This window comes from Tympanuchus pallidicinctus, unplaced genomic scaffold, assembly GCF_026119805.1.
Source record: "Tympanuchus pallidicinctus isolate F22 unplaced genomic scaffold, pur_lepc_1.0 scaffold32, whole genome shotgun sequence".
Taxonomy (NCBI): Eukaryota; Metazoa; Chordata; class Aves; order Galliformes; family Phasianidae; genus Tympanuchus; species Tympanuchus pallidicinctus.
In genome coordinates, this window is record NW_026294750.1 from 1092896 (window position 1) to 1113920 (window position 21025).

At 45.4% G+C, this 21025-nt stretch overlaps 1 protein-coding gene across 1 annotated transcript in view; it reads right to left on the minus strand.

Annotated features, from left to right (window-relative positions):
- Window positions 1-1626: 1626 nt before the first annotated feature.
- Window positions 1627-21025, minus strand: part of ILRUN (inflammation and lipid regulator with UBA-like and NBR1-like domains) — a 28710-nt gene continuing 9311 nt past the window's right edge. Inside the window, exons 2-5 of the mRNA XM_052698327.1 lie at window positions 18409-18563; window positions 13893-14090; window positions 11174-11502; window positions 1627-2502 (exon numbers count right to left, since the gene is read on the minus strand). Of these exons, the coding sequence (XP_052554287.1) occupies window positions 2467-2502; window positions 11174-11502; window positions 13893-14090; window positions 18409-18563 (718 nt within the window). The 3' untranslated portion in view covers window positions 1627-2466. The remainder of the gene's footprint in view (window positions 2503-11173; window positions 11503-13892; window positions 14091-18408; window positions 18564-21025) is intronic.

Below are 21025 nucleotides of genomic sequence, written 5' to 3' on the forward strand. Positions count from 1 at the left end.
CAGCACCTCAGCTCTGGCCCTGCCTTTCTGCACAGCCTGGAGCGAACGACTCTTGCCACAAGGACACCGTGGATTGAAAACGCTGAGGAGAGAATCCAGATCTGTGCCGAACAAGGATGCCTTCTGAGTGGGAAAGCACAGGGCTACGTGGGGTGCATCATGCAAGCTTTTCTCAAGAAAAGGAAGGTTCATTAGCAGGAGCAGCACAGGAACACAAGCTCGGCAGCCGTTCTCTACACGACGAGCAGACGTGCCTGGGAGCAGAAAGCTGAAGCAGGGGGATCTGAGGCTCGAGGGTCTCCCAGCTGACTCAAGGCAAAGGTTGCAGCACCAGCTGCTGTATGAGGTCTAATTTCCTTCCCCTGCCTCCTTCCATTACACAGCTGACAAAGGGAGCTATAAAGATAAGGAAACACCTCATCATCTGGACAAACAGCAGCCTGCAGTGTTTTAGATGCTTTCAGAAGGGCAGTGGCAGTACTGTAGATGTGATGGTCAAGTTCATGCCTTCAGAGCTTGGCACATTAACCACCTGCTCAGAAAGGAAGGAGCAGAGGCAGAATCCACTTGCCCAAGCTACAACGCAGCAAGGCAAACTACTCCCTAGACTGAATGCTAAGAGAATACAACTTCATCAGGGCAGAAGGATGGTACAGGACAAGAACAAAACACCGCAGTGGCACCAGGCAGTGCAGCACTACCTTCCACGGGCACATTCAGTCTGAATCTGTACCACTTACCAGCTCCAGCAAGCTGCTGACTGTCACGACACTGACACAGACCCAGGTCTGTTCACCAAACCACACGTGCTCTCAAAGGTCCAATTCTTCCTCTGCTGGATCCAGAGAAGACCCACCGTCCTCCACAAGAAGCACCTGCATGCTCTGGTTGGCAGCTGGAATGCAAACTGATCCCCCATCCACAACAAATCAAGAAAATGCCACGCACCAAGCAGCAGCAAGCCTGCGCTCTGCTCTGAAAGGAGTCTGCACCAGAAAGACTGGGAAGAAGCTTGTGGGGTATTTGCATATCGTTGTGTCTTTGGCAGTTGGCTCTTCTGGCCTGCAGGACTCCTGTCAGTCCGTGCCCTGCAGAAGGAGCTGGGGGCACACAGCCCTCAGGAACCCACGAGGCCCCTCTCCCCCCTTCACACTGGGCTTTCCAATCAATAACTGCATGAAGATACACTGCAGGAACAGCAAAGCAACCCGTATCTTTAGAGGAACGAGTCCTCCTCTGGCAACAAGCCCTGGAGCCCGTTGGAAGGGTGAGAGCCTCCAAGCTATACAAGGATGATAAAGGCGAATGAACACAAGGCGACAGAGTGGAATCCAGCTGCTGATTCTAACTCTTGCTCTACATTCAAAACTGCAAAGATTTAGCCTCTAAGTAACGCTTCCTAACAGGAGAAAGGAATTCAAACTTATACTGCATGAGAGAGATGGGAGACTCAAAACTAATAAGGAGGTGACTTGCAAAGCTTCGCGACTACCGCCGAGTGAATTACAGCTACAGAAAAGTAGTTTCCTCTTGGCACAGGACCAGTACACTCGCTTGGTGGCTCTAGGCACAGCTATTGTACATCAAGAGTTAAGAGAGAAAAAGTATCTTAAAATGCTAACCACATAGGACAGCTCTGGAACTTTAATAGGTCTGTTTCTTATTCATAGGGTTGTGTATACGAGCACTTCATGTGCAAGAGGAAGGGAAATGAGCCCTCCTTTATCCTACCCCAGTCCCACAGTCCCTCTCTTCAACTGTGATGCTGAGACCTGGTCCTCAGCAGGGCAACTGACAGCAACACTCGAACCAAAAGGAAACAAATGACGACACAAAAAGAATTAAGAAGTGGGTAAATAAAATCAGAAGTGAAATTAAAAACGCTGAGCTGGGTACAGACCCAACCCGCCATTCAAACGCATCCAACACAAAGAAGTCACTGCACAAACCCCCAGAAGATGCCAAGCAAACGTCCATCGGGTAACAAGCAAAACATGACAGTTCCACACAAATGCACGCTGTCCCTTATTTAAAAAACAGGAGAGAAACAAATTAAACATTTGCTCAAACTACAACCGCTCCGTAGGCAAAATTGCTTAAAAAGATGGCTTTTTCATTTCATTTTCTCTCTTAAACTTCTCAAGCTACCTAATTATCCTGTGTGAGAATGACTTCTAAAAAGAAAAATAAAAAAAAAATCACGGTGTTGGTATAGTTTCCTTCTCATAGCATTAAACAGCACTCCTGAAATTCAGCATTCACACATGCATACTGAGATCTTTCCTCCGGAAACAGTCTTAAGTTATTGGGCTTTTTTTTTTGTCTTCTTTATCCAGAACATGGAGGCAGAGAAGGGGGCTCCACGCCGCGTCTGTTTGCCACATGAATCCCCCTCTCCCTTCCCCCACAAGTCAGTTCTCTGTTAAATTCTCCTCTTGCCGATACCCGTTTTTGTGTGTGTGTGTTTTAAGACTGTCCGAAGGGATAAGGACCGTGGAAACCCTGAAAGAAAGTTGGAGACATGATCAATTTCAACAGGCAAGAAACAAAAGCGCTCAGCGCACGCCTACAAATAACGCCCATCCCATCCCAGTGCTGCTACGTCCGATCAACCCTTCACCCATCACAGCCCAGCTCTCCAGCCTCACCAAGGCTCACAAAGGAGCTGCTCTCCCCTCTCACACCAGCTGCCATCCACTTACCTCCTCCAGGCGTTACCTAGGCCAGCTAGCAGCCGGGCAAAACGCTTCTCAGGTGCTACAGGGCTAAATAAGTAACTGCTGGCAGCTCCTGCACCAGAGCAAAAGCCATTTGTGGATGCTGCTGTCCTTGCAAGGCCAACAGCTGCAGTCTCACAAGCCTATTCTAAAGGTTACAGCAAACAGGAAGGCCACAACTGATGGAAAAGCCCACTGAAGAAGCAGCAGCATTTTGAACTCCACATTCATCACAGGCACTTCTTAATGACAGGCTCTTTTTCAAGTGAAAGTCAGCCACAACACTTAAGCAAAAAATTAAAAGCTTACAACGGAAGCCACTGTCCCCTCATTGACATTCTGAAGTGAGCAGCCTGACAGACCTAGTGACAAGCCTCCAGTTAGCAGGAGCTCCTGTCTTAATTCCCATCGTTCCCGATGAGACACTGGATTGCTGAACAAAGCAGTGAGCAGGCAGGCAATGGATCACAGATAAAGTCTGTCACAGTGATGAAGGTCAGAGCCACGCCAAGCCCTCCCGTAAGATCCAGGTATACATTGAGGTCAGAAGCGAGAGGAGGGAGGAAAAGCTTCTGTTTCACTATCAGAGCTGGAAGCTTTGTTTCTTCAGGCCGTCCCCTGGCTGGCTTGCTGCTAAGACAGCTCAATGAGCACAGAGCCATCCTCTGTCTTTCAGGGAAGCTCTGACTTCAAGTTTTCACCATTTCACCTTTTAACAAGAAAGATCTCAAAGGAAACATTATTTCCTGCATGTTCTGCTGCAGCTCCCTAACAACCTGCTGCATGGGCCACGAAATGATGAGCCTTTAACATGGCTCACACACAGCAAGCACCAGCTGCACCACCTTGAGATCCATTGCAAAAGTTCCAGAGCCCCACTGGGTATCCGTTACAATGCAGGTGCTATCAGAAGCCAATTATTTTGATACAGCTAGTGAGAAAAAAGTTAAGTCCTTAGGATGTATCAGATGGCAAAATACAAGGCAGTGGTCAAATGAAGCATCTACCAGCAGCTCTCAAAATTCAGCCCAAAGAGGATTAGCAATTAAAGAGGACATCTTAAAAACTAACTGGGAAATAAGGGGAAAATAAAAGCAGAGAGCTGGAAATTGCTGTTTGCAGAGGGAAATGTGCACAAGTGATGGGAAACAAGCACACCTCAGCCCTAGGAATACACTGCATCCCCAGCCTGTGTTATCTCCAAGAGATAACACCCAGCAGACTGCACAACAGCTCGCCTCTGACAGCAGGAGCTCCCACTAGCAGCACAGAAATACCATGGCTGCTATCAACAGGAGGAAGAGCAGAAGGGAACCTGCATTAAAACCACGCGAGCAGGCACACAGACCTGCGCACAAATCGAAGGGCAGGGAACGAAAACAGCGTTAAAAACACCAATCATCAACAGCCCCATCTCGAAGGGATTCAGCTCTGTACCTGCAGACAGAAGGCAGGATTTGCTCATTACCTGTACAGACATTTGCCAGGATTTGCTTCACCTTGCAGCTGCCCGCACAGCGCTTCGATTGCAGGCAGTGACTGCAAGCTCCCCCAGCCCCACAGCGCTCAGCGCCGCCTGCTCCCTCTGCTGGGTGCTGCCCGCTGCACAGCACAGCCCATCACTGACATTCAGCACAGACAGAACCTTTTTTTTTGCTCATTTTCACTCCTCGCCTCACGGCACAGAAGAATTAACACAATTAACACAATTAATCAGCACACAGCACAGGCTGCTTTGCTTCAGTCAGACACGGGAAGAGTTCACCAGCCTTTCTGTGGGCAGAGGCAGCCCCAGCACAGCAGATATTAACCTTGTTTTCAGGGAAAGCCTCTGGAATTTCAAACACCAGATCACACAGCACGTACTTTAAAGCTAAACTATCACACCAACAGCATGTTAACTAAAAACAGGGGTTTGCTCATCTTTGTGGTTAGATTCCTGAGCACACAAGGTGCTGCCTGCTACCCTGCACTCCGCAGGCTGACATCCCCAGCTGAGCTCCTCTCCCTGTTGCAGCAGTGCTAAGGGCAGCCTCGGGACCCAACTTCTCTGCATGCAGTGAATTTCATCACAAAGAGCCCAAAGTCTTTGGTCAAGGGACCAGCACAACGCAACACTGCATGTGAGGAGCTCTTGGTGGAGCTTCACTTACCTATGAGATTTATTAGGACATATCAGAAGTTACAAAGAGTAAAAGACTTGTTTCTTAAAGGCAGTGTCGACTCGGTTTGGCATCAGACCTAACAGCCCTCCTGCATGGAAGGAAATAATCTGTTTTAACTTAGCACTGATGGCAGGAAGCATTCGTTCCAATTCTTCTGAATATTTCCAGTGGGGGAGAAAAAAAAAAGAAGAAACCCCAAATGATTCTAAAAGCACATTTCTGCATCCTAAAGCAGGTCGTTAAGCTCTGTGCTTTTCTGCTCTTGTTAAAGCCCGGGGACTTGGGTGGGAACAGACAGCAACCTGTCAGGAAAGGAGCAGCAATCTAATTGTATTCAGGTGGTTTTAGGAGCATATCCTGCCTGTGATTTCCTCCAGCAAGAAACCCTCACCCCCCCTTCTGCGCAGGAAGAACACTTTGCTCTTCCTCAGCAAGGTGCAAGCTCTTTGCAGACCTCTGTTCCTCTTACATTTATTCAATGAACAGTGATAACAGCATCCTCGTATGTAAAGCCTGCAGTTACTGCTGCAAAGCAAATACCAACCTCCACTACAGGATGGTTCCAAGAATAATTATCCCTTGTATGCAAGATTTCACACCATAAACATGCAAAAATAATTCTGCATGCCAACGCAGTTTTCCCAAGTTATTTTAGCTGAGTGTCTCACCCTATTTTTGGTGAACTCCCTTCTATTCTCACAATGAGATGGTTGTCTTTATGAACAGCTCAGCTGCAGCTTTGCAAATTTACTTTCAGTTCTTGCAGTGTCTTCCACAGAAGTAACTGCTAACTTGCTGGTGAAAGCATTCTGGCTATTAAGACAAACACGAGCACAGAGGACCCTGTTTTTTCAAGCAAACATTGCACATTAAAATTGTTTTAAGTAATCATTTGACTTTATTGTCTAAAAGGGAATTGAGATTGGGACAGTGAAATGCTATGCTCAGTAAATGCTATGGTCTCATGCTAGAAGGAAGGCCAGACAAGCACAGCAAAGCCTCCACATTCACACCCACAGCACCTGGATGTGAGGAAATAAGCAGGAGAATCATTCAACTCCCTTTTCAAACAGACTTGTGAAAAAGCAGAGCCTTTTTAGTTAGCACTGAAATGAAACCAAGATTAAGTTAATCTTTCATAAACCATCACAACACAGGCTTTCAAATAGCTATCTTTATTTCACCTTTGTAACTGAGGCAAGCTCAAGACGAGGTACACTGAAGAGAGACAGGAGTTTGATGCAAGCTGCCAAGCACTACAGGCCAGTGGAGATGTACAGAGCTGACGAAGGAACGAGGGCTCAGCTGCACGATTAAGTTACCATGCAACAACCTTGCTCCTGTAACTTAATCAACAGCGTGCTTTCAGTCCGCAGAGATAAAAAGCAGGGAACTGGTGGCCTGCAATGGAGCACAGTGAAGCTAAAACTGCACTGAACCACATTTCCCACAGGCCAAAAGCACACGGGCTGTTTGTTTTCATGGATGAGCTAACATGCAGCACCCAAACATGTTAGTCTTTCACCAGATAAACAAACCAGCTCATGCAACCCCAATTTAACCTGCATGTGCTGTGCAGCAGTGTGGCTGTCAAGGATTAGCTCCAGTAGTTCCAAGTCCAATATTCTCCCCTCTTTGCTCTGAATCAATTTAGCCATGTGTTAACCAGTCCAATTTAAAGCCCAGACACCAGAACAGAAGGAGCTTCTTGTCTACACGGAAGTAAGCACATTTCTGAGGCATCTTCCTTACCTACAAATATAGTTTAATACCCAAACAGGATTTTTCTTTCCACTGGAAACTATCTGAAGGTGACAGAGGTACTCCAGAAACATGCCCATTAGTGCCCTGGTTTGACAGAAGATAATTCCAGGAGCAGCAGCAGCTTTTAGACTTGGAGAGGGGAAGTCAGTGAGAAGGCTGTCAGGATAGAGGGAGGTTTGGTTTCCCCTACGTATATAAAACTGCAATTTAGCACAGATCAGAGTTCAGCTGCACACAGAATGATGACAGGGAGCATAAATACAGCAAGGGAAATAAGGTGGCACTCTGAACTCCACATATGCTTGTATTACATCACCTTTTAAGAACAGCATGAGCAATGAACAGCACAGATTAGCATCACACAACTGGTAGAATGCCTTTTGCAACGGCAGTGACAATGCAACTTGTTTTGTGTGGGCGAATCTTTGCAGCTCTGAACTTCCACATGCAGTTTTCTGCACTACAAGGAAAGCAGCAATACCTCAATTCACACGGGCAGGCAACTAAACTCAGCAACAGATTTATAGACTTCTATCATATAAGTGACAAATACAATATGAGTGTCAGTATATGGCTATCCACTTCAAATCTCCATTTAGACATTTAATCTGTACATTTCTTTTCTTCGTTAAGGAATTTAACTCCCAGGCTCTAGAAGACTGCATCTTGTGCTTTTAATGTAAAAGACTGTCACAAGAGAGCAGCAGTGACCTCCACAGTGTTGCTATGAGACAGGAGTAAGTAAATAGAAGGAAACTATATTAGCCTCATCTCTCTTGAGAATACAGAGAGAAAGCGATGCCAAAGAGGAGAATAAAATACCCATGCATGGGTATATCTGGATTCCAATACAGCTCATCCCTGCCCTGAGATAAGCATCCTATCCTGCACTTAAAGCACGTTTGATTCTCAGAACATGCAAAAAAACTCCACTGGGAATAGATATAACAACATGCTCCAAGCAATGCCCTGAACGCAGACCCTGATCTACCTTCCAGCAGTTTATTTCAGAAGGTGAGCAAGATGGACCCAGGGAAGGCATACAGTACAGCAGGAATAAAGACCACACTCAGTTTCTTTCAATTGTGTCACAGGTTTCATCTTATCTGCCTACAGAACAGTCTTTTATCTCCCTAGGAAGGTTTGTTTCACTGAGCACAGCATCCACGCCATGTGCTTTGTGCTGCTGGAGAGAAGCTCTCTGACTGTTTCCACGTGTGGAACGTTCAAACACCAGCCTCATTCAGCAGCAGATGGCACATCAGCATCGCAGAGATCCTGGCTCCACTGGGGAATTTTGGAGGACAAGTCACACCTGCTCAGCTGCACCAGAGCGAGAAGCAATGCAGACAAGGTCTGGCAACTTGCAGCATGTTTTACAACTGCAGCCACCAGGAACAGCTCGTCTCATCTCCAGGATTTCATGGTCTCATGCAGCTGCGTGGCTGGGATCCTTCACAATCCCTCTGCAGAGGGGAAGCCTTCACACCAATCTGAGAAATATGGAGGGCTTATAACCCTTGTAAATACAAGATACAGGCCTAAACTGAACCTTAACCTCCTCCTTTACTGTATCTCACCAGATGCTGTGCTAAACGTGACCAGGGATTCAATCCACTATCTGGGGACGTGAAAGGAAATGAAGATATTAGAGGTTCTGCCCAGGTTAAATAAGATTCAGGTATTCTACATCCAAGTATCTAGACAGCCAACCCACAGCAATCTTTGCTTCCAGATCTTGAAATCAAGCCTCTCACATCATTATTCTGTCACAGGACAGCGGCTCCAAATGCCACAGTTCTCCTTCTCCCATTCAATCAGCAGTCCAGGTCCAGGCTCCAGGGAGGAGGGGGAAGTGGACCAGCTGAAGCAGGCCATGAGACAGAGCTTCTACCCAGAGACAGCTGCACACCACCAGGTGTGCATCAGGTGGTTTAACACTTCTAACATCACCTCACCAAGCCCTTATCCACTTCAGGTGAGCCTCAGCTGCTCACACATTACTCCTTTTTAGGAAAAAAAAAATCTTCCCAAAAGCTTCAAATCTTTCTGGGAGAAAAGGAGGCACACAACAGTGCAAGACCTAAACCAGGAAGGCAAACGTGTTCACCAGACAGCCTAAGATGAGACCAAATATCTAGGATGTCAAAGCTACTGAGATCTGTTCAGTGCAGAGTTGTGCTGTACCACAGGCACTGCACCAAGGTGGGTATGAAATCTGGGGCATAATGCTTCTTGCCTGGACAGAAAGGGCAGGGCTGGAACAAAACTCATCTTCACACCTACCTTCAATAATTGCTTCCAAAACAAAAGCTAACTTGTTGTAGGTCACAAACAGAAAACACTGAGAGACAAAATACCTCATTAAAATAAAAACAACAGATCAATGAACCTCTTGCACAGCCCATCCTCTTTCCAGAAGTCATCCCTTCTAAAAGTAAACAAGAAACAAGACTTACCTCACATCTACCCCAAAACCACCCACATGCTGTGAGGATAAGGAGGAACAAGAAGAGAAGGAAGGCCGCCTAGCCTACGTCTGGGGTTAGGTTATAAGGACTCATCCCATCAGAGCAGTGCTCATGAACTTTGGGTTACTAGCTAGACCAGTTCTCTTAAACTTAGCGAGAGCATCTTTGTAGTGCCTCAGTCTCTTCCCTGGCTTCCCTTCTCTGCAGGTAACTGGCACACGCTACGTCCTCTGCATCTCCAATAGGCACGTTCCTTACTGTTAGAAAAGTCAAAATATTCTACTATTCCTCAGCCACGAGAGCCTGTTGATACACCCAACCTGCTGGCACTCACATCACCTTAATTTCAGTAGGAAGGGCAAGGAGTTTTCCATAGGGAGAGACCTAGTGAAAAAAAATATATCAAAGGCCACATTACTGCCAAAACCCCATTTCCAGGATTTCTGTGCAGGACCTTTCTCTGAAGTGCATCTCTTAGCAGTTCCAAATCTATCCACCTGCAAGTGCAAATCAACTACAAAGCAATTGCCAAGTCCTGCACTGAGAGTACAGGCAAGGGAGGGAAAGGATTAAAAAAGAAAAGTTACCTCCGGTCTAAAGCTGACACCAAAACAGAAGGGAGCTCACCCACCTAAATCGAACCTCGTATTTAAGTTGTGAAAGGTTGAGGCAATTCCAGCATTTCAAAGCTGGAACTCAGAACTCTCATCTCCATCCCCTCCCCACCAAACTTTGCTGGGATGTGTACAACCAGCAACAGCAGGGCAGCACCCTCCACCCAAAGCTCCGGAGGTGAAGTTCATGCAAAGAAACTTATGGATGCCTCTGCTAAGGCAGACAACAGCCCATCCATCCAGCAAACCCTGCTAGGAAAGTTTTCAGTGCCATCCAGCAGCTCTTCAACAGCAGTGACCTCCAGTCACTGTTAACCCAGGTTCTATTTGAGCTGATAGGTGAAAGACTTTATTTGCACTTATTTTCAAAGCCATCCATTTCAGCTCTAGTGAGTGAAAATCCTGAAGCAGAAGCCAACAGAGCTCATTAAAAATTGATCTTCGGGGTGCAAAACACAAGGAGGAGGATTTGTAGCCTGACAAATAGTCCTCATGCATGCCACCAGTTAAAAAAATGCACAGCCCTGGTGCAAAGTAGGACACTAAAATATGATCCACTGGTAGAGGACAGGGAGTTCATCCAGTTAGGAACTAAAGTGCTGTAGGTGAACTAACATTAGGGCTTTATTAAGTCATTCAGCAACCAAGTGTTATTGTCCTACACAGCCTGCTTAAAGTACAGTAAAGCATTTTTGAAGGATTTTAAAATCAAACTAGTTTGACATAAGACAGTACACACCTACACATACTGGCTGCATTAACAGGTGGATTCTGAATTGTAAATAATCCTGCAATTCATTTTTCACACACAAGCAAATAAAAAGTCAAAATATCACTCAGACTCTTATAGCATCCACCAAGCAAGCTTTTGAGAGAGGTTTAAAGTAAAGATAATTTAAAAGTCACCTACAATTATAAACAAGACAAGGACGCAGCAATAGTCCTCTGACTGCTCCTGACCAACAGCTTCTGGGACCAAAGCACTGAGCTCTGCAGTCTCTCCACACCAGTTTTAAAAAAACAAAACAAACAACAGAAGTCATCTGGTTAATCTCAAGTTTTGGAGGTGTGGTTATTTTTTCTCTTTTTAATTATGAAAAACTCAGGAACACATCTTGAGAGATATTTTGACTTATTTGCACAAGCAGCTGGAATAGGCTCCAGCCACTGATAGTTACAGCACCCAGACAAGATTATATAAACTTTAAGAAGGACTCGAAGCAAAAACAAAAAGAAAAGGTGGATCTGGTAGAGTCTATTAGAGGCAAAAGTATTTTAATATAACATGAGGAGTCGGCAGAGTCGGACAGTCAAATTCAAAACCTTCCTTAGCAGGTCTGGCAGAAGCAGAAGGGAAGGGCTTTGCAGTTTGTAATGAAGAACTATTACACACAGCACAGTCTCATCACCTACCCATTCTCCTGTTCTCCCAGGGCACCTACCTTACTGTATGTCACTACCGACAAGTTGTTCGAGTGACTGCTGGGGGAGAGATTTACAGAGTTTTGTGACAGTCCATTCTGATCTTGTTCAATTTGGTCAGGAGCAGGCCCCCACGTGTTTTTGCTGATTGTGCCTAGCTCAGAACCCCCAGGGTCTTTTAGGTTGTTTTCATCTGGTTGCCTGTTCTTCTGTGGAGAGGCGAACGGGTTAAAGTTTCCTTCTACCTTGCGGTGCGGTTGCGTGTTGAACTCCGTTTCAAAGGATGACAGCTGCTGTGTTACTCCTAGAAGTCCTCCCACTTCCACACTGAGGATCACCCAGATGACATCTGAGGAAAAGGAAAGACACCTGGGTCATAACTGGGTGGAGATTATGGAGATGGGGAGAGAAGGAGAAGAAAAACAGGATACCAATTCACTCCTTATAATAGGAGAAAAGATGGATTGCTTTGAACACAGAGCATCAGAAGCAGTGGCTAGGCACTAAGGGAGTGTAAACTTTCAAGAAACCCAAGGCAGTTTTACTGAACCTAAAGAACCAGGTTGGAACATAGAAAAAAAACAAGCTGACATGACAGCCTGAAACTCCATACTTCATTCCACCAACTGGATGCACTGAAAGAAGAAAACTGTAAGTGACTTTAACCAAGATTACACAGCAGGACTGAAACAAGAACCAGACAGAACCACCGCCAATCTGCTCTGATGGTAAAGAAAAGGTAATTTTTTTGTTTAGCATTAAAAGGTTTGGCTCTTAAAAGCCATACACACCAAGAAGGGTTGTTTGGAAAATAAATAGATTTACTGCAGTTCACATTAATTTATCTCTATTCTAGTTCCAACATGTCTCCAGCAGGTGGACACCTATCTAGGCTGGTAAACTATTACACAAGTTTGCAAACTACTGGTTAGAATAAGAATGCCCATCAGTTCTTACATAACGTGTGTCTTTCGTACACAGATAAGATTGTTTTTCTTCTTACTAATTCACCTTGTACTCCATGCAAACACTAGGGCATATTCACATAAACCCATTTCTTGGTACATATCCAAATTCAATTCTACTGCTTTTTCCCCCCCCCCCACCTCTCCATTAAACGTGCTCCAGTTCTGCTTTGCTGCACGGAGCTAGAAAATTAACAACAACAGCAATACCTAATCTCAGCTGATCTAATTACAGGACCTCAAGTGACATCACTCCAGTTCCAGCTTTCCCACAGTGCCAGCCTGCAAGGGGCTCTTCTGTGCTGCGACCAATGGTGCGGGGAAGGGAGGGAGGCAGCAGCTATTGCTGTGCAGTTTTACCACCACCACCTCCACAGACAGCTCTGATGCACTGAAACTCTCCTTGCAGTCACTCACCACGTGCAAGGCGGCTCGTTAGCCCGCAGTTTGTAACCCAATTAACGATGGTGAGATCCCGCCCTACACAAGCTGCTCAAGGAGCACAGCACGCTGCCGGCACCCAAACCCCACACAGCACTTCTGGCTCTCCCTGCTGCAGGCCTGACCAACACCCAGGCAGCAGGCACAGCAGGCACAGCAGCCCTGGGTCTCCCCTTCCTGCTGGATCTGAGCTCAGGAAATAAGCATCAAGCAAAGGCAGCCCTGATTCTAAGCTTACTTGCCAACAAGGTTTTAATTAGCAGGCGGTTTTCTTTCAAAGTGTGGAGTTTGAGGAAATTTAGTGAGATCTTAAGCTGTTTGTTTGTTGGCATGTAGGAAAGCCTTGGATTAATAAACACACAGGCTGGTGGCGGGCAATGCAAGTTGAACAGGCCTTTCTACCTTCCACCCTAATTTATGCACACCTTTCAAGGACAAGTTACATCCACTCACTACGCAGCAGAGCCTTACTCCTGCTGACAATTCTGCCAAAGAAATGGAGCAAGGAGTTATTTTTGACTCCCAGCACTAACATCTCTCACTCAGAAGCCATGTACTTGGGACACTCCCAACTGCCAAAACAGACACAAAGCTGTTCTCAGTATAAACTACAGCTGGCTAAAAATGACTGCAAGACTCCAAATGAATGAAGATGCTAGAGTGGCTCAGCCCAAGGCATAGCACAGAATTATCAAGGAGTGATTTTTAAACACAGAAAACCAGTTCACAGTAGATGTTTACCAAGTTTATCTATTAAAACTTCTCCTAAACTTGTCCGATTGGGTTTATACCATTTAGATGTTATGTTTGTATGTAGTTTGTGATGATCAGCACTGAAAAACTTGAAAGAATTCTGACAGGATAAGAGACTCCAGGAGAACTGTACCAGTTCCTTTGTTTTTAAGAGCTTTGTGTCATCTGCAATTTGTGCCAGTGTTTAGAAAACAGCTCTGTGCTGACCAAGACAACAAGGCAGCTCACTTGATGCTTTCTCTGCTTTCTATTTTAGTCTCAGAGCTGGCAGACCTCCCTACCTTTCTGCTTTTAGTCAAAGCTCACCGAAGGCAAGCTTTCTGTCTTTCAGACCTGACTGCAGCACTGCCCACCAGACCAGCAGAGCACAACATTTTCAATATGGAAACCAAGGTCAGAACACAGCTGTACTTTTCGTATCTTTGCACAGCACAGTGTCACATCAACAGCAATTACAATCAATCACACAAAGATTATGGGTAGATTATCACTTTGTTATCAGGGGAGCGTCTGCAGGGGAACAGGAGCACCTTTTATGATGGGAATATCACAAAGAAGTGCCAGGAAAGGCAGCACTCACCTCCATAATACAGTCCTGTGGCAGTGCACATTCGCCACTGTCCCTGATACATTCCTGCTGTGCTGGGGCTGCACATCTGAACGCTGACATCTGCAATCTCCTGGGGCTCCAGGGACCTGACCATGACCATGTTTACGTGGCCAAACTGGTCCCCCCCAACGTACTTCAGACAAACTCCTGGAGGCCAGACCTCTGTCCCTGGGATTAAGCAGAGCAAAAAAATGAAAATAAATTAGCAACAGTGCACCAGGAAAAGGCGTTGTGTGCGTTTTTATGAGACTGGGTGAAACACTTCTTAAAACAGCTGTGCAATTGTTGAACAGTTAAAGGAATACCGAGATTTATGTATCACAGCCAGCAGTGGATACAGAAGAAAACAGTTTTCAGATAAGGTTTAACTGGTCTGCTTTGCGACCAGCAGGCAAAATCACATTCCTATAGAAATAATCTCTAGCTCTTCATTATTCAGGAAAATCCTCAAAGTCACAGTGCAACAGCTGCAAAAGAAAGAAAGAAAATCAACACAGCTGACATTCACTTCATACTACAGACAAAGAGGTGAGACATTTTTCTTTTCCTCATTTCTGCCTCCCTACATGTAGCTCCTGAGGTTTCCAACATCAAAACGTATGCTATTATCTCAAAGTGCTGGAAGCATTTTCTTTCAGGCATTCACTCCTTTTTCAGCCTGTTAGTCTCCAGAGAAACTCCCGCTCTGAATTACAATTGAAGAGCTAGCACTGTTTTTTAAAAGGATTTGCACCCCTTCCTGCACCAACTCTTCTCTCAGCCTTGCAAAATGGTGGAAATGATTGCGAGCATATGATTTACTTGTGGAGAACAGTGCTTAGACTGGAGATACTGGGAGTGACAGTGTGAGCTGGCAATCTGGAGAGATTCAGAAAGCAGTTACTGCATGCAAACACAGCAATTTCCTCCAAAGATAACAAGAACTGAAGCAAACAAACAAACAAACAAAGCTTAGCAGAATTTTCTTTTGCTTCTTCTCCGATTTGTGGCAGGCCAAAGACTTTGAGAACACCTTCTGCTTGGCTAAGGCTGTAGGAAGCAGTTAATTGGAGGAACCACCAAGATGCTTGGAACCACTCAAAGTCTATTCTGAGGCCAGAATGGTGGATGCTGATCTGACCTCAGGTTACCTCCAAGAGCATCCTGCAAAGGATGCAAAACAGCTTGTCTGCTAATTTAATCCCTGTGGATGCTCCAGTGAAAACATGGCAAGGAATAGCTTCTTAGCAGAATCCTTATTTATGGGACTCTCCATCTAGCAGGGAAAGAAAGATGTGAGCTAATAACACTGGATGTTCAGAGTGGAGAACACACTGCTACAATAGGAAACACTGCAGAGACAGGGAGGTAACTGGAAGCGAAAAGCTGAGTGATTAGCTGATTAGCTTGACTCAGACTAAGGCATGGGGAGTCAAGTATGAAGTCTCCTCTCACAAGGTTAGCAGCCCAGCAATAAGTTTTAAACGGTGCGACTTTTATCAGTTCAAAGATTGAAGATGCCTAGAATGCTGCAATTAATAAGCCCCATAAAAGGAATCAAAAGGAATCAATCATAGAATTGTAAGAGGCTGGGAAGGGCCTCCAGAGATCAAGGCCAAGCTCCCTGCTAAAGCAGGTTCTCTACAGCAGACTCCACAAGCACTCTGTCCCTCTGACAGCACAGAAGTTCTTCCTTGTATCGTTTAGAACAAGGGGCATTGAGCTGAAGTTCCACTGCTGCTCACCACTCAGAGCCCACATCCACCAACCTGACTCCTGCACTTTAGGTGTTTAGAAATAGTGATCAGATCCCCCCTCAGCCTTCTCTCCTCTAGAAGGAACAGTCCCCGGGATCACAGCCCTTCCTCATACAGGACACAGTCCACACCCTTTGAACATCTTTGTCCCCTCCACTGGGCTCTTTCTAGATCTCTATCTTTTCTAGAACTGGGGAGCCCAGAACTAGACACAGCGCTCCATACATGACCCCAGCAGGGCACAGCAGAGGGGAGGATCACCTCCTTTGACCTGCGGGCCACGCTCTGTACAGTGCAGCCCAGGACATCGTTGGCCTTCTTGGCCACAAGAGCACACTGTGGGCTCACTGCTCCTCCCCAGCAGGGCAGTCCCTGCCCTGTATGATGCATGCAGTTACTCCTCCCCAGGTGCAAGACTCTACACTTGTTCTTGTGGAACCTCATCAGGTTCCTCCCTGCCCCGCTCTCCAGTCCATCCAGGTCTCACTGAATGGCAGCACAGCCTTCCCGTGTGCCAGCCACTCCTCCCAGCTCTGGATCATCAGCAAACTTGCTGAGGGTGGACTCTAACCCCCCCATCCAGGTCACTGATGAAGATGATTATGCCATTCTATTTCAGTACACTCATCTGTCAGGAGATGATGAATCGCAGTAACTGTCCTGCATGCAGAGCCAGCAGCAGCTGGGGGCAGAGAGGGAAGAAGAAATACAACTTAAATTCTGCTTGTCTTTTAGCACTGCTTCTATTATACGGCTTGGTCTTTGAGCAGACATGCCAAGCACCATCCTGGAAGATATCAGAGCAGGGTATTAGATTTTAGTAACATAAAAACCTGACTGAACCTGGCTTACTGCTTGCGTGCCTAAAACTGACAGCCTCCCAGAGCTGTGCTTGTCATACTCGTCAGACACCGAGTGCTTGGGTGACACATGCCTCAGGTATTTCTTGTTCTAGGACTGAAATCATTTAATCAAGGGCTCCTGTAGAGCTGTTAAAAACCTTGGCTTTACTTCAGTTATCTGCCTAACAAGCAGATATTATCTAGAAACACCATAGTCTTTTGATATTATATCTTAATTAAACCTCAAAATGGTTTTAATATGCCCTGGTTCTGCTTAAACTGTAGTCACAACACAGTATGTGGAGGTGCATTTAGCTAAAACATGCCTCAACAGCGTGGTTTTAACAAGATTTGGCCTCCAGCACCAGTATTCAAGCACAGATGTACTTTTAACAAGTTGGGCTTTAACCCACACAGAAGCCAAAACAAATTTTGGCCTCGCCAGGAGCTCGTGAGTCCAGATGAACTTCTTTTCCTCATTTCAGCAGGCCCATGGATTTCAGAAGGTCAAACACAGCAAACAGTGAAAAACAGCTTGAACAAGGATGTTAAATTAAGGCTGAATTTGCATTCAGGAAAGAATACATCAGAAGAACAAGAGGAGGAGGAGTCTGAAAGGAGCTATGTAGGGGGTGCAGTCATAACCCATACAGTTTAAGATACTAATAGTGGAGAAACAAGATCTGTCAAGCTTACTGCATTTTAAGACTTGTTTGAGACAGTTATAAAAGTTTTCCAGTCAATTTTGTACATTACAGGAATTCAAGTAAGTTCTGTTACCTTTCTATTTTACTAGGTCAAAAAAGGCAGAAAAAAATTGAAATAATTAAATCCTTTTTCTAGAATATGATGCTTATAAATCAGTGTTCTTACATGCACACTTCTCACCTCCAATATCCTGATTAAATACTTAGATTTTTAATGGGGTTTTAGTCTTTGTTGCACTTTGGTATTTAGCACAAATCCATACAGCATGAGTACTGCAGCCATTTTCAAGTCAAGACACTTGCACAGCTGCGTGTTACTCATGATGATTCATGGTATCACACCTTGTCATGCTAGCATTCTTCTTCACAGAAGTGCAAGCAGGTCAATTAAATTCAGACACACAGGTTAAACATTCATGCAACATCCTGTCATTGCAGCAGTCAAAGATGAGGTGTTCCCCTCTGCATCCTCAGATCTCTGACTACATCCCTAAAGATTAAGCAGTTTTGCCAAGTCTCACTTCCAGCCACTGCTTTTATTTCATTCTGGAACGTGCTCTCTCCATCTCTGCATTCTCCTAAAGCATGAAAAAGCCATTCTGCCAAAGGTGTATTAAAAAGTCAAGGGTGCCTGCCACACAGCTGCCTCTTCTCAGATTGTGGCATCTCTGCATCCACAGACAAGGTTAATACTGAGAGCCCAACCACCAAATGGCAGGCAATCAGAAAACAGAGTAATGAAACGTAGTGGTAACGTACACAGGCCAGAGCTGGAAGGCTTCAAGGTTTACAGGGATCTCTCTCTTCACCGACTGGAAGGTGTCAAGTGAATTTGTCAAGTGGACATAAGGCTACTTAAGGATTCTCAACCTATTTTCAGATTTAATTTCCATTACAAAAAGCAAAACAAGAGAAGTACTTCATTTTCTATTTATATGCCTCTTCCTCCAAAAGTTTCCTAGAGCTTTTGTTTCTGTGACGACAGGAGGAAGAAGAGCTCCACATCCAGCCACAAAACTTGAACTGCTGACGTAGGAAGGGGAATGCAGGCAGGCCAGCAGGCGACCTCCTTCAGCAGCAGCCTGGCTTCATTCCAAGGTAGGTGCACGTGGACGTTCTGCCTTAAGCAACACCTCCTCCATCTGCCATCCTATCACATAATACACTTTACATGGGCTTTGCTTGAGTCACATAGACTTACCTGTGTTTTGTATCCTCCATGTTTTTGTAAACTGGGTGTCAGGAGGGATGGACTCTCCTTCACCTATGGTGACATCTTCAACAAAGGACATGGAGGGTACGTTGATGTTTGGACTCTCAAAATCATAATAGGCTCCAATGGCTGCTTGTAGATTCCTGGAAAGCAAAAAGCAGCTTAGAATCTTAAGCACAGGAGGGTCGGGGTCTGACAATTAAGTATAGATATTATCCAGATTATGTCAGCTCTGCTGCTTGCACTTTCCTAAAGCTTCCATCACTATCACACATGGATTTTCCAAGCCATCCAAATCCAACACACAGCATTTTACTTCCCATGGACGCTCCTACAGAGCAACATTTCTAGCCTGATTCTCATTTTCTCTGTAAAACCTGGAACTTCAGAGTCTGTAAGGCCTTTGAGCCATTAGCTCTCTCTTGAGACCTGACAATCAGCTGAAAGGACAGTGAGGTTAAGTGTTGTGCACCACATGTAAGCAGAGCCGCTCCCTTACTGGCCTTGTTTCCTGGGCTAATTTCAAGACAACTCAAATTCTGTTTTATTTTGGTGTGAAAGGTCCAAAAGACCACGGAATGAACACACTGATAATTCTGAAGGCTAAAGAGAATCAGCAGCTATGGAAAATAACCGAAGCTTTGCTGCTTTTGAAACATACGGTCATAAGAGCTATTTATTAATCATTAGGTGTCTCTGGACAGTCATGGCTCAAAGGAACTTACAAACCATTGACACCAGCATTCTTCCTGAATAAAAACAAACGACAGCGGAAGTCTGTGATGCATTACAGACATTCAGAAAGCCACAGATACTATTGATTCATGGTCACGGTGTAGCAGAAACTCAAACGGTAATTAATCTGAAAAGAGGAACAGTCAAACAGGAAGAGGATCCATGAGTCTCAGCTGCCATTCCACGATATACTACTGTGCCATTATGTAAGTGTCTTGGCAAGGCATGTAATTCCTCTGTTTACGCATGTCTGGGAGGTTGTGGCCCTACTTTACATGTTGTGAGTAAGTGCTGGGAGAATGGAGATGAGTGAAATCTCTCCAGAAGCGATGGCAAAGCAATTGCTTTTTTATTCGTAATTACAGAGCTACTCTGTTGTGTTTGCTTCTTTTTTTTTAAAGCGAGACAAGAAAACCTTCCAGAACCAGGAATCACCATCTAAAACAAAAGACACATTGGAGAAGCTGCAGTAGATGGGAATGGTGATTTATTGTGGGTTAGTATTGTTTGGTGGAGTGTCATGTGTCCAAACCAAAGCCAGAAAGCCAAGGCGAAAACAAGAAAAACATTTGCAGCATGACCCTGAGAAAAAGCAAACACAGGGCTTTTTGGACTGCCTGCCAGCTGGAAAGAGCCTTGAAACGGTGAGCAAAGGAACTCCTGTTCAATTCCTACAGTGTTCAAGGCAAAAAAAAGTCATAGGGAGACATGGAGTAAAATCAGAAGCACATGGGAGAGAAGCGTGGCTGATTGCTGCTCACACGGGAACCCAGAGGCACCCTGTTGTAAGACTTCCACATTTACAACTCCGCATTTCAGACCAGCAGTCATTATTCAGCCTGAGGCATTTTCTACTTAGGAGTGTCAGGGCTATATTTAAACAGACAGCTCAGCCCAATGCTGCAGGAAGGCTGCGTGCCACATTAGCCAATAAATAGAGACAAATGCTCTGTTTTACATCACTGACCGCCTGTTGCTGATACACCACACCAGATTTACATAACTTGCAGAAGGGCTGTGCCAGGAGACTCCTGTTCACTCAACCAGCTAACACTACAGCCTAGAGTTCAGTTTTCACTTTGATTTCTTCCTGCATTACAGCAATCCAATGCATAAGGTATTGCAAGAAGGATAACAGCCAGCAATACAGCTCTTTCTCTTCCTAATCCACCCAGACATACCACACTGCACGCTACAGTGCTGGAATCAGTAGAAATGACATTTTCTTGACATTAAGAAAGAGAAAAATAAAAGTTCCAAGGGGAAGGTTGCTGCTGTAATCCGTTGTAAGGCAGCCTGCACCACGTTTTGTTTGCTTGGCTGTAAATACGCTTCAAAGGTAGTGGGCTATTTGTGCACATAGGCTCTCTGCCAACTTTCTTCCCCTCCCTGTGTCATATTTCACTGCTTGCTTTGCCATTGGGAAACAACTCCAGTCCTCCGCAGCATATAGCTAGCTGTTAACTCAAGAAGAGTACATGCTAAAAAACAGATTTGCCACCCTTCTGTGATCACATATCACAAAGCCACCTCCCCGCTCCCACTGTTTTGATCAGCGTGCAGCGGGTTTGGGTTGGGGGTGAACACTTGGGTGCGTTCCAATGCACAATGGCCTTTTTGCTGGAGAACTAAGAGGAAGCTTCCAGAAACCAAAGAGAAATCGAAAGTAACAAGAGCCAAAGTCAGGATGACAAAGCAAATCTGACTGAAGTTCAAGTTCTTCAGCACAGGCAGCCCAGAGAGATGCCACCGAGCGGCCGTCCGGCACCGCGCCGCCGCGGCAGACACAGCGCTCACATTTTAGTCATGCTCTCTGCTTACACAACCAGCAAAGAAAGCAACCTATCACTGCTGGCTTTGTTTCTGCTCT